This window comes from Lithobates pipiens, unplaced genomic scaffold (assembly GCF_037356315.1).
Source record: "Lithobates pipiens isolate NorthernLeopardFrog02 unplaced genomic scaffold, aLitPip1_a1.2 Scaffold_28, whole genome shotgun sequence".
NCBI lineage: Eukaryota > Metazoa > Chordata > Amphibia > Anura > Ranidae > Lithobates > Lithobates pipiens.
Window position 1 is genome coordinate 64,068,977 of NW_027507789.1, and position 14,253 is coordinate 64,083,229.

The 14,253-nt window shown below is 42.8% G+C and overlaps 1 protein-coding gene across 1 annotated transcript; it reads left to right on the top strand.

Moving 5' to 3' along the window:
- The first annotated feature begins 722 nt into the window (after positions 1–722).
- On the top strand, positions 723–11,417 carry SUMO2 (small ubiquitin like modifier 2). The gene is made up of 4 exons (XM_077459320.1): positions 723–880; positions 3,537–3,668; positions 5,391–5,462; positions 9,898–11,417. The coding sequence occupies exons 1-4, from the start codon at positions 860–862 to the stop codon at positions 9,958–9,960; spliced, it is 288 nt and encodes a 95-aa protein (XP_077315446.1). The 5' UTR covers positions 723–859; the 3' UTR covers positions 9,961–11,417.
- The last annotated feature ends 2,836 nt before the right edge of the window (positions 11,418–14,253 follow it).

Here is a 14,253-nt window from a genome sequence, read left to right on the forward strand (position 1 = left end):
TGGCCGCTTCGTCAGGAGAATATCTGCAATTTGATTGACAAATGATCAAAAACATAACAATTGACCAAATATTAACAGTCCATAAAATAAATACAACATATACATAGGGAAAGAGCGGAGTTGCTTACCAGTACCCAGCATACCCAGAGTACAGGACGTCACCAGAGGGTCCCCTGCGGCGACTGGGGGGGATTTGCAAGTCAATGGACTGGTATCTAAATAATGGATTAAGGCTGTTGAAGTGAAGATCTTCAAAAAAAACATATGAGGAAAATTGTGACTGTAGTGAAAGTGTGGAGGTGAAAAGGGAAGGGGTGGGAATGGGAGTCAAACCCAGGCATAAGTGTCAAAACCCGGACTGTCCGGGTCAATCCTAACTGGGAAACACTATCTGAAATGTACATTGTGCATTTTATATACAACTCTATAGATCAGACCAAAATGAGGAACACGTGAGCAGGAAAGAGGGACTTTGTTCCAATTGAGGGAGAGTCCCTAGAAATCATGGACAGTTGGGAGCTATGCTGTTGCTGTGTGCATGAGCATTTTATTGGGCAGAAACTGCAACAATTCGCACTGAAATAACAGCCAATCAGAGCTCGTGTATCTGCAAGTGATAGGTCACATGATCTCAGCCCGCACACAACAATCGCAGGACGAGCCCTCTCCGCCACGTGCTGCAGAGAGCGGGCTTCCTCTTGGCGTGGGGGGCGTGTCTAAGGCGGGGCCGCGCACGCACAGCGCACTTTATAAGCAGTGCTGCGTGCACGCCCCCGCCACACGAACCGCGCGGGTTCAGGCTCTTTGTGAAGAGGAGGCGGCACCGACGATACTACCGGTTACCGGCACAGGAGCGACCATGGCAGACGACAAACCAAAGGTACCGTGTGAGGGCCGTTGCAGAGGCAGTGCGGGACACATCTGGAGTGTAGGAGCGGGGACGGAGGCCCGAGGCCGGGCTCAGGGAGCCCATGTGTGGGGAGGGATAGCGGTCTCTATATGTATGGAGGAGAGTACGAGTGGGAGGAGGTCATGTACTCCGGGGCCATTTATCACCACAGATGGTGAGCGGGGTCTGTGCCCGGATATGTCCTGATAGCGCAGAGTCTACATGTGTATGCGGGACTGGGACCGGGGCCCCAATCATTTGTCTACCTGTGATTGGCCACTACTGGGCCCCTCATTTACCTGTATTTGGCCACCTCTGTGATCCCCCCCATTTTTTGCCTGTGATGGGCTACCCCTGGTACCCTCATTTGTCTGCCTGTGATTGATTGACCACTATCAGGACCCTAATTACCAATTTGCATGTGATGGGCTACCACAGGGGCCTCCATCATTTTGTCTGTTTATAAGTTGTCACTGCTGGGACACCCCTCACCCCCCCAAAAATAAAAATCTTGTGCCTGTGATAGGCTGCTGAGACACCCCCCCCCCCCCATTTGACTGCCTGTGATTGGCTCCTTCAAGGATCCTATCCCTCTAAGGCCTCGTATACACTGCTGCAGCTAAATGGGCCTTTAGGAGCATTTGGTTATTTTATTTATTTCCAACTGCTCCTGAACTCTCCTGTTACCTTATCAGTACATGTACACAGGGTTCTGTTATAGTTTTCTAGGTAGTTGAGTTCAGAGGCTTTTTTGGAATGCAAAAAAAGTTCAGAAACTCAGTTTAGAGGCATTTCAAGTGCCTAAACCTGGTAGCCTGTGTTTAACCGCGTTTCATTTACAGGTGGTTTTACATTTTTGACTATGTTGAAGGGGAAAACTTTTTTTATTTTGTCAAAATGGGCATTTTAAATGTGGGTTACTATCTGTTAAATCGTTCAGGAGAAGCTGTAAAAACATCCAGTGTACATGATGCGTAATTGGTTCGGTGCGCTATTTTGAGTGTTTCCATTATAAAAGTGGCCCATACAACCGAACCATACCATTGTGGGGCCATAGGAAATGGTACGCTACTGACATCACACAATACATTCCACTGATTAGCGGACAGAAAAACGTCAATGCTCACGTCAAAGGCATTTTTTTCCCCTAAGCCTTGTATGGCTCTTGGTGGTCCGACTTGCAGTGGAAACGCTCGCCTGAATAAGCTGGACCATTCGAACCATTCCACTCAGTGGAAACGAGGCATCAGTGAACATCCACTATTGACTGGACTGATACAATGTTCTATCACTACATAAGATAGTTTATACAGAGCCTTCTTTTAAAGTAGAATTGCAGATTTCCTGGAATGGAAGGCTTGGCCCAAGTTCAAAGTAAAATTAAACCTGTAAATGGAAGTGAGGCTTTTACTATGCTTTATACTTTTTTACTTTAGGAAAAAAATGGAGGTAGAGCTTTCTTAGATGTGGTGGCTGCATTTGTTTTATTGTATTAGGCTTTTTCCCTCTGTAGCAACTGTCATGAGCTCAGTTTTTGCAACATTTCACTAAAGATACAAAGTGCGGTGCACGGTCTTGTGCACACCAGAGGCCGCAGTATAGCATGGTTTGCTGGTGTGAATGAATCCAACTGTTTTTTTTTTATATTTTTTTCTCACTGGGAAATTGGCTGCTCCCCTGGAGTATTGGATGCCTGGTCCCCTGCTGCGGGCTGTAGTTCCACACACCCCCCCCCCCTCCTCCCAACATGACTGGTGTGTCCTGTAGGGGATTTTACCATAGAGCTAACCTTCAGGCATCCTCAGGTGAATGGTCCTCAGCTGTTTTAGGTGGTTGGGGTAGGATGATCAATTATCCTATTTATCCTGACATACAGGCATGGTGCGACAAATGTACTTTGAGCTGCCCATGCACAGCTCTGTACATTCTAAAGACGCAAAAAAGGGGTGTGTGTGGTACCCCCCCCCACCCCTCTCATCAATGACTTTGTGGCTCCTATAGTCTAAACTGCAATTTCAGTATCTAGTAATGCCACCTGTCCAGCAGGTAAGTAGTTGGGAACTTGGCAGTAATGGCTCTTGGCCTCCCTCTCCCACGTCCTGGGATTTGTGGCATTTGGCTGCTAAGCAACCCAAGCCAGACATCCTAGGTGATGTGGGCCTGCACCGTTGTTGGTCTGTATTCCAAAGCACTGTCTTTCCATGATACTGGGGACACAGTATACTGCTGAGTATTGGACAGATGAACTATCGTGATAGGCACTCAAAGTTGTGTACTGACGATTGGATTATCACTCTGAAAGCAGTATTTTTCATCCAATTTTCTGATCGTATGCACTAGGCATTGTATTGTGTCTTCAGTAACATGACAGGAGGCAGCTCTTTTAACAGAACTCTAAACTGTGAATGTACATGTGCACAACATTTCGCAGATGAATGTTTGCCTCTGTCACTGTCGCTCAGCAGGACCAGTGGCAATGGACGAGAAGGTAAGCAACTACTGATGCTTAAGATCTGCTTCACAATTTGTAAGTGAACATTGTCCCTCCCACTGATTACCAGTGAAAGGTGATGCCTCTAGACAACTGTTTTTAACAGCAGTGTTCACAGGGAATGAATTATGATCTTACATTTTATTTATGTTGCAGGAAGGTGTCAAGACTGAGAACAATGATCACATCAACTTGAAAGTGGCTGGTCAAGATGGATCAGTGGTGCAATTTAAAATCAAGAGACATACACCGCTTAATAAACTCATGAAGGCTTATTGTGAACGTCAGGTAACAAAATAGTGTTTTTTTTTTTGGAAAATATCCATACCTGTTCAATAGATCCCAAATACAGTTGCGTTTAGTTATACATACTCCCTGGAGCTTCATGGACAAAATGTGGACACTTTTTAGCACAAACTCATTCTGTACAGTGACAAGAAACCCTTGGCATTAGCCGGTTTTCTGCAATTTTGCGGTAAAATTACGTCTGATCCTCATCCAAGGCACAATAGAACACAATGTGTTTAAGCAGATAATGCAAACAATTCAAATTTCTTATCTTTATTGAACGTACACATGATAAATTCACAGTACTGGAAGAAAAAAAACAGGTGAACCCTTGGTGTTATAGCTGGTCAAACATCCTTTGGCAGGTTCAAGAAAGCTCTTTTGGTATCTCTAGATCAGATTTGCAGAAAGTTCAGGAGGAATTTTTGATCATTCCTCTTTACAGAACAGTTTCATCTCCAGCACTTTTATAGGATGTCTGGTGTGACACTTTTGAGGTCCTTTGAGGGTCTTGGCTTCTCCAAGAGGTGCATTTTCTTTTCCTGAAGCCAGCCTGTGAAGTTAATTCCAGGGGTTCAAATAATTTCATGCCACTTTGTAAGCTTATTTTGTACTTAAGTCATCTGCTGCTAGATGAATCATAATGTTCTATTTAAACACATTACAGTCCATTTAATGTGGTTTTCTATGGATGTAGTTCACATCTGCATCTTATGGAAAGGACCCAGGTGTTTTTTTTATTTTTTTTTTTCTGGTGCACATTACTCCGTTCACCAACGGAGGAGGGGGGGGGGGGGTGGTCCTTGTAAAGCATATCAGAAGGCTTGGCAGAACATGAGCTGGCGCAGCCTCCCAATTTCACAGGGGAACATCACGGTGTGGGTCCTGGTGGTGGCTACAGGGAAGGTTATCTCAATGGGGCAGCACTGGTTCTGCTTTGTGAATGAATATCCAATTCAGGCCATTTTTCAGCTTTCAGCGCTGTCACACTTTGAATGACAATTGTGCGGTCATGCTACACTGTAACGTGACATTTTTATCATTTTCCTTCACAAATGACTTTCTTTTGGTGATATTTGATCACTGGGTTTTTACAAAAACATTTTAGTTGGGCAGTAAATCTTGTAAATTTTTCAGCATCACTAATGGGCACTGACTGGTGGCCACTGTTTGCTGGTGCTTCATTGTAATTGGTGCCTTTATAACCGTTCTTGCTGTGCCCTGCCAAGAGATGCCGCTGATCAGCCCTCCCACCACACACGATAACTGGCATGTCCGTGTTTAACCATATGATGGGCTGTGTTCAACCACAGCAGGTCATATTTAAAATAGCCACGTCAGCATCGCTTTAGAGATCGGCTTGCACTATGTCTAGGTGCGCCATCCTATCACATCCACCCAGAACAAGAGCCCCTCTGTCATTTGATAATGCATAAGATGGGTATGGTGAATATAATTCCTGTCTTTTTATATGAAAAAAGAGAAATTTACACCTAGAGTTGGGTGATTCACTGAAGGAGTAGGGGCTTGGACAATTTATGCAATTGACTGTAATAGATGCAGTAGATACGCTATAATGTGGGTAAAGTATATATTTTCTTGGAAATGTTCATTTAAATTGTGCATTCCTGGATATATTGTCAGGTAAACCATGTGGCAATATTTTATTGCATTAGTTTGTAGTTTTAGTCATGGCATGCATTTTTATTTTATATATTCTAGGGTTTGTCAATGAGGCAAATTAGATTCCGGTTTGATGGTCAGCCAATTAATGAGACGGACACACCAGCACAGGTATATATGGCATATGTGTCTTCAAATATTAAGTAAATGTGTGGAATAATTAGTCTTGCTTTGTTGGTTTTTAATAAGTATTTACCTGCTGTGTAGTAGTTTTGCACAGAGCAGTCCAGATCCTCCTTTGCTCAGGCAGGTCCCTCTTCTGTGCTCTTGGCCCCATGCTCCTTTTTGAGTGCCCCTACAGCAAGCCGCCTGGGGGGAGCTGAGCTGCAGCTCTGTGTCCAGTCAGATGCTGAGCTGCGGCCTGCCCCCTCTCTCCTCATTGGCTCACTGACTTTGGCAGGAGCCAATGATGCCACGCTGCTGTCTTTGCCAATGAAGAGGAGTCCCAGACGGCAGTCTCTCATCCAACATAACTAGATTTAGATAGACTTCAGGTAAGCGGCTGTGCGTGTTATTTTTTTTTTTTTTTATCTAGATGCATTTAAGAAATTCTGAATTTACAACTACTTTAAGAAATGCTGTCTCTTTGCATGTATGTAGGCTGTCGCTTCTGACCTCAATCAGAAAATGCTTTACTCTGTTTCCAGGTTCCATAATGCAGGGGTTGACAAATTTGCTTGGAATCTAGGAGCCAGCTAAAAAAGTTAGGCGCCAAGTCCGTGACGGCGATCTGGACCTGTCCCTGGCCTGACATGGAGACGAGTGAGGGGAAGATAGCGCCACCAGCCCCTCACCTGTCTCCAAGTCATTGCCCATAGCTATTAGAGGGACATTTTATTTGTTTTGTTTTTTTTCAAATGACGATTTTTTTTTAATTGCATTTTAGTGTAAATGAGATGTGAGGTCTCTCTGACCCCAGATCTCATATATAAGAGGACCTGTCATGCTTTTTTCTATTACAAAGGATTTTTACATTCCTTGTAATAGGAATAAAAGTGACACACTTTTTTTTTTTTTTTTTTTTTTTTTTTTTTTTAAAAGAACAGTGAAAAAAATTAAAAATAAAAGTTAAAATAAGGGAAAAAAAAATTTTTTTTTAAATGCGCCCTGTCCCGCCAAGCTTGCTTGCAGAAGCGAACGCATATATGAAAGCAATGTTCAAACCACACATGTGAGGTATCGCTGCGATCGGTAGGGTAAGAGCAATAATTCTAGCCCTAGACATTCTCTGTAACTCAAAACGTGCAACCTGTAGAATTTTTTTTAAACTTCGCCTATGGAGATTTTAAAGGGTAAAAATTTGTCGCCATTCCATGAGCGGGCGCAATTTTGAAGCATGACATGTTTTGTATCAATTTACTCGGCGTAACATTATCTTTCACAATATAAAAAAAAAATTGGGCTAACTTTACTGTTTTATTTTTTTTTTATTAAATAAATTATTTTTTTCCCCAAAAGTGCGCTTGTAAGTATGCTGTGCAAATATGGTGTGACAGACATTAGTGTGTGTGTGTTCTAAGTAAATGGAAGGAGATCTATTAGCATTAATGGTTGTAATTCCAACGGCCACCACAAGAGGGCGCCAGATTCCAGAAGGAATAGGATCACAGAAGGCCTCAAAGCCGGGGGCTCAATTACTGGCGGCGCGGCCCGATGCAATCACGCTGGGGGGGTCCACGGAGACAGGATACCCCCATCAATGCGACCCGGCGCCCGGGTTTTGTCGAGCCCGGCCTTAATGTATAGAGCTCTGAACTGGCATGCAGCCACTATAAAATTACCATTACAACCAGGCAACTAGGAGTCTAAATGCTTCTCTGCTTAGGTTTCCTTTAAAGTAAATCTAACTCAAAGAACAATGTATATATGGCATCTAACCTTTTTGGATGTTGGTGGTTGCATTGGTTTTCTTTTGCCATCAAAATGCCTGTTCCTGTCACTCTAACATCCTGTGTGCTAAACTAAAATCTCAGGTTATCTGCCTTCCAGCTGGAGGGAGATTGTGTTGTGCAAGTCATGAGTAGCATGGATGAACAGCACTGCTCCATAGAGCCCAGAGCGTTGTCACCCTAGGACAGGCAGTGTTGCTGTAAGGGTCATAGTGGATACGTAAAGACTAAAAAGTAGCCACCACGCGTGTCGGGTGTTTTTAGAACCACAAAAAAACGTAAGGCTTTCTGCCTCATGTGTTCTATGCATTGAGGTGCACCCCCTCCCCATATCCAATCCAGCGCTGTGCATACATGCAGTGGCTCCCACTGTTTTCAATCAAATCCTGTGGGGGTTCCACTGTATGTCTGAGTGCAGCAGTGGGACTCGCACAAGCCCATCGGTGCCCCTGGGGTAATGTAACTTTCTGTGAGGGGACCAGATATGGGGGGTGGCTTGCAGTGCCAGTGGGAGACCCCAGAAGAGCATCAGGGCTACCCTGTGCAAAACTATTGCATAGAGCAAGCGAGTATATTTATAAAAATAAAACCTGAAAGCTTACAACCACTTTCAGGCCTGGTGAGCTGTAAAGTCATGGCCACTGAATGCAGGATTTGCAGTGTACTGGTTGTGTCCCACCCTGGTGTCTTCAGGGGGAAGGATTGGCGATCATGTGGCTGTCAGTCTTCACATCAGAAGCCTGTCCCAGCTGGTGTTTTCTCAGACCAAGAGCCCTTTTCAGAAGCTCAGTCTTTGTGCTGGGCACACTCACCCAGCACAAACATTGCCCACCCAGCAATGCATATATGCAGTAATAGCCCAGCTTTCTGCTGCTGCACATATGGGTTACTGAGGTGTAAAGGGTTTAAATGGAACCTACTTCAAGCTATTTCAATAGGTTACTTGGCTGTAGCCTTGGCCGCTACAGCGTTGACACCTAGAGCATTTACAAAGAGTAGGCATCTTGGTGTCCAGACTAACTTAACCTCCCTGGCGGTGATCCAGAGTCTGGCTCGGGATTTCAGTACCATAAGTGGTAACCCCGAGCCAGACTCTCGATCGCATTACTGGATACAGGGAGCTGTTGCTTGCCTTGTCCCCTGGATCCAGCGATGTCCTCCACTCAATTTGCACAGTGCCCGAGTGCCGCCGAGCTCCATTCCCTGCGACGTTGCGGGGAACGGAGATCGATGCCAAATTCAAAAAAGTTAAAACACACAGTACTGTAAACTTGCAGATTACAGTACTGTATAAAAAAATTACACACCCCTTTGTCCCTAGTGGTCTGTCCAGTGCCCTGCATATAGTTTTATATTATAAATTCTGTTTTTTTGTTTTTTTTGTTTTTTTCTGCCTGGAATTTGGAGATTGCCCATAGCAACCAAAAACTGTCCCTTTTTTATGTAAAAGGTGATTTTAGACCAACTAGAAAACAGTGATAATAAATTAGAATCACTTGCAGAATTGAGCGATAGCGATTCGTGGGGAAATTCGTCATCAAACACTAAATCTAATGACAGCGACAATTCTGCAAATGAGCAAATTTCCGTGTTTTTGGATTTGATTGCATTATTGAATCATTTTTATTATATTATAAATTTTATCATACCCAGGATGTCTGCTAGACTGGTTTGAACAGATTTAAAGCGGAGGTCCACCCTAAAGTGGACCTTCCGCTCATCGGAACCCTCCCCCCCTCCGGCGCCACAATTGGCACCTTTCAGGGGGGAGGGGGGTGCGGATACCTGTACAGTACAGGTATCTGCACCCACTTCCGGGATAGCTCTCTGCAGAAAGGGGTGTAGATTATGCCCCTTTCCGCAAGTGCTCGCCCCTTTCCGCAAGTGCCCCGCTGCCTGCTGGGAAACACACAGATCCCAGAGGCAGCGGGGACCGTCCTTATTGCGCAGCGCAACTCTCGCATGCGCAGTAGGGAACCGGGAAATGAAGCCGAAAGGCTCAACTTCCTGATTCCCATACCCAAGATGGCGGCGGCAGGACCTGAGACTATCTAGAGATCGGCTTCGGGTGCCGACATCGCGGGCGCGCTGGACAGGTAAGTGTCACTATTTTAAAAGTCAGCAGCTGCAGTATTTGTAGCTGCTGGCTTTAAAAAAAAAAAAAAAAAAAAACGCGGACTCCCGCTTTAAGAGTTATTCCTAAGAATTGCAGGCCTACAATATAAAACGCCAAATTTCCATGCAAAATAATTGTACCGCTTTCAGCACCTAAAATCAGAACTAATCATATCGCCAGGGAGGTTAAATGGCCGTAACAAATTTAAATGGGTTAAAATCTGCTTTTTAAGCAAAGGAAGGTGCAAGTTGGCATTTTGGTTCCATTGTTTAAACGACACTAATGGAAATGCTCCAATTAGTGTTGAGGTGTTTTTTTTTTTGTGTACTCTTTGTAAGTATACTATACATGCACATAGAGGAAAGCATTTTTGAGCATTGCATTAATATACATGGACTTTCTTTCAAAGAAACATGCACAGGTTTTTAACTTTACCCAAATTGAACATAATCATGTACTTGAAAATGTCAAGTTCGGTCTTAAATGCCTATTTTATGCTGGGTTTTCATTGTCACTGACTGAACGCTTCTTATTTTTGTAGTTGGAGATGGAGGATGAAGATACAATTGATGTGTTCCAGCAGCAGACAGGAGGAAACTTCTAGAACAAGCTATAAATACCCAGCTGCTTCCCACTGCCTCCACTTGAACATGTTCATCTCCATCCCTCTTCCCGTACTGTACATACATTAGGGTGGATGTGTATTATTTTAGGGAATGTTTTCCTACTGCCCCCTCCCCATGTTTTGTTACCCCACTTTAAAGAAAGCAACATGCAAGAATCTGAACACTTAGGCCTATGTTTATAATTATGCAGACCTGGTAGATCTAAACTTTCTCATGTTTACCTAGTTTCATTAGGGTGATTTTTTTGAGCTCCCTGAGAGCTGATAAATTGTTGCCTCAACTACATGGGCTAATGCAGATGACATGCTCTGTCCTTCAGCTCCTTAGTATCCATAAAATGTATCACACAGTCCTTTACTACAGGGCTGTTATGTGATACTGCTGTGAAATACTAAGATGGCTTGTATATTCAGCTACAGGTCAGGCAACCTCTGATTCAAAGGGTTCCTTTAATCTTCCAAGTAAGCAAAGCAATGGTAAGCCTGCTTGTCTGTGATCAGTTTGAACAATCATATTCTTGTAGAGGCTCGTGACTGGTTTTGTCCATTAAGTAGGGTTTATTGTATGGATTTTGTGAGCTAGTCACCTGTCTGGCCCCAGTTCATCAGGTCTGATTATTTTTGCAGCAGTTGTCATCAACCCTGTCTGCCTGGCCCATTAACAGGCCAGGTTTTAGGTATTGCCTTTGGGAGATGCAGACTAGAACACTGCAATCGCTGAGCAGCAAATGATATCACATGTGATGAATTTCAGTTATCTTCCAAACCTGGCCTGTTAGTGGGCCCTGAGGACAGGGTTGATGACCACTGTTTTGCAGAATCAGTTGGTTTGCGACTTTTTTTATATTCCTTTTTCAAAGAATCATTCTGTAGAAATATAATGAACCTTACCTTTTTGGGATAGAGGCACAGGATGAGGAGTTCTGAGATTTTTGCTTGGACAAAGCAGATATAGCTCGGTATAAAAATTCACTCTTCCTCTGACGCTAATGTGATGGTGTTCTTCTTTTAAAGATTTGCCCCCTTTTGGACCAAGTTAACTTGAGATGGTGGGTGTGTTGCACTGCTCAATTTTTTTTTTTTTAAATGCTTTCAGCTCATTCCAGTAAGTTATTTTGCTTTATCCTTTTACAAAGCCATCCAGGGGTATTGAATAATGCGAGACAGATACTGGGGTGGGTAACTTCTCCATTACTATTTTTCACAGGCACTCTTTTTTCCAGGTTTATCATATTTAAGGGAGCAAGCCCACCTCTCAGTTGAACTTATTTTTTATTGTGAAGCTGAAATGATTTTATAACTTTTTGTATGTAGCTGTTACATGTAGCTGGGTGAAGAATTAGAAAAGATGTAAAAAGATTTAAAGTTTAGGTAGATTTTTCTCTTCTGACATCTTGTTGTTTAAATCTTGTTTAAAATAAATTACTTTACTACTTTGTGTTAGTTAACAGAAATATGAATGTTCTTAGAAATGCAGCAGCGCTAAAGGCTTACTAAACCCCAGCATAAAAATATAATGTATTGCATCTTTTCCTTACCTGATAAAAAAAAAAAAGCATTTTTCTGCAAGTACAGAAATGCAGGGTCCTTGTCCTGTAAGTGAAACAAAGCACAGCCAGAAAATGGATAACAAGCACAAATGTTAGTCCAGTCTGGGTGGTAATCATGGCTCAGCCATCCAACAGATTATTTGAAAGATCACCAGGTGGAAAAAAAAGCCAACTCATTTAGGGACTAGAAAACTGCGGTATTACTTTTTTTTTTTTTTTTTCTTTTAACTTGTGATATTCTTTTAAGTGACTAACTTCTGAAGTTAGGACTTCCTACTTCAACTTCTAGCATGCCAAACAACTTGCAAAGATCTTATTTTGGATGCTCATTTAACCACTTCAATACCTTAGTAATATGACATCCTTGAGGTTGAGTGGGGATAGCTGAATGACGCCCACAGCTACTGCCAGCGATTCTGTGCACGATAAGAATGATCATAGCGGCAGTTCCACCACTTGATTGTTATAGGTGTCAGGATGGGATATCCCCTCCTGCTGCCGTCTGGTGCTTCTCTGAGCTCTCCTGTGCCATCAGGGGCCAGAGAAAGAATTCAGAGTAATTTTCTAGCACAAATATGATTTTTTACATGTGAGAGAAGTGCCAGAATCGGCCTGGTATTGAAGCAGTTAAAGACTGTTGTACAGCTCTGCTGAAGAGTTGGGGCAAACTAAATATAACTTTTTACACTTTTCTGTGCAAAATGTCACTTGGTATGCTCCCCCCCCCAATATTGGTGGCGTATTACTGAAGGATGCAACCAAGGTGTTAATCTTATCTGTAGTAAGAAATGAACAGGGCAGCCAACACCTTGGAGGAGTGAACTTCATGTTACATGGACTTTTGACTGTATGTAGTAAGTATAGCACAGTGGCCTTCCACAGACATTTGATTAGTTGAAGAGACTGGTGTTTGTCTTGCAAAAGATTACATAACTGCTATCAGTCTTTACTTCGCAGTGGTATTTCATCCAGCAGAGATTGGCAGGGCATTGGTGAATCATAGGGAGCTAGTATTATCCACGTTTAGGGTCATTCACACTTGAAACCTTTTCATATAGTAAATGGGTGCATTTGAAAATCAGTTTTATTCTATGAAAAATAAAACCACTTATGTGCTAACAAAGTGAATAATCCAAGACAATATAAAATGTCTAATATCCAGGAAGCTGCCAACACTCAATTGTGTCTCCCCAATCTATTAAAAAAAAATCAAGTATAGCACTACCCCCCCTTTTTTTCTATTAATTACTCGCAATTTAAAAAGTAATGAGTTAATGGTCAACTCCCAAAACACTGTGAAAGGCATAATGAACTCTTGTCCAAAGAATTGATTGTAGTGTTGGTAAATCTAAATGCGACACAATATAAAATAATCATATAATGTATACTACTGGGTAAACCATGTTGCAGTGCTGTAAATGGCCACAGACCATGTATTGTGTAATTTTTAAATACTACAAAACGTTAGTCCAAAACTGATTTAAACTGAGTGTATGGACAACAAGTGTCTCTAAAACAAAACCTATAAATATGGATAATGGTCAACTAGAGTTTTCTTTTGGTGGTATTTATTCAGCGCTTTTTTTGCGCTATAAAAGAAAAAAAAATGCCCAAAAATGTATTTTTCTTTAATAAATTTTGCAAACTAGTCACTTTTTCTTCATATATTTTGGCCAAAATGTATACCACTACATATCTTTGGTAAAAAATAACACAAATCAGTGTATAGTATTTGGTCTTTGGAACTTTCACAGAGTCCACAAGCTATGGTGCCAATCTGAGTAAGTACTTGACAGCCTAATTTCTTGAAACCCTAACAAGCCAGGAGAGTACAAATACCCCCAAATTACCTTTTTGGAAAGTAGACTTTCCAAGGTATTTAGTAAGAGGCATGGTGAGTTTTTTTTTTTTTTTTTTGAAGTTGTAATTTTTTCCCACCCACAATTCTTTGCAAAATCAAGATTCTCCCCCCCCCCACACACACACAAAATTGTCATATTATCAGGTTATTTCTCACACACAGCATATGCATACCACAAATTACACCCCAAAACACATTCTACTACTGCTCCTGAGTATGGCGATACCACATGTGTGAGACTTTTACATAGCGTGGCCACATACAGAGGCCCAGGGTGCGCCATCAGGGGTTCTTCGAGCATAGATTACACATATAATCTGCTGACACCCATGTTGTCCATCTCTGCTATGGTCCGATTCTGCAGACGGAGAAAAATCGAATTTTTCTCCATCTGTCTGCAGATTTCCCATAGTAAGGTTGAATAAAGACACCAGTCCATACAGTTTAACCTGTGTGAGTGTCTACAATTGTCCCTATCCCTGTAGATTGCACACTCACATCAGTCCCTACCCTCAAGGAGCCCAAAATCCAAGGTCCCCATTCATATACTAGGGCCAATTTTGGACAGAAGCCAATTAACCTACCTGCATGTCCTTGGATTGTGGGAAGAAACCGGAGTGCCCGGAGAAAACCCACGCAGGCACAGGGAGAACATGCAAACTCCAGGCAGGTAGTGTCGTGGTTGGGATTTGAACCAGCGACCCTTCTTACTGCTAACTACTACACCACTGTGCCACCCATAGAGGGACTGTCCTGTCATCCGCCGGCTCAGCAGGGATAAACGGAGCGATCCCTGCTGAGCAAGCGGATGTTCACAGGGTGGATCATTACAGATCCATCCCGTGTGAATTGGGCCTAAGG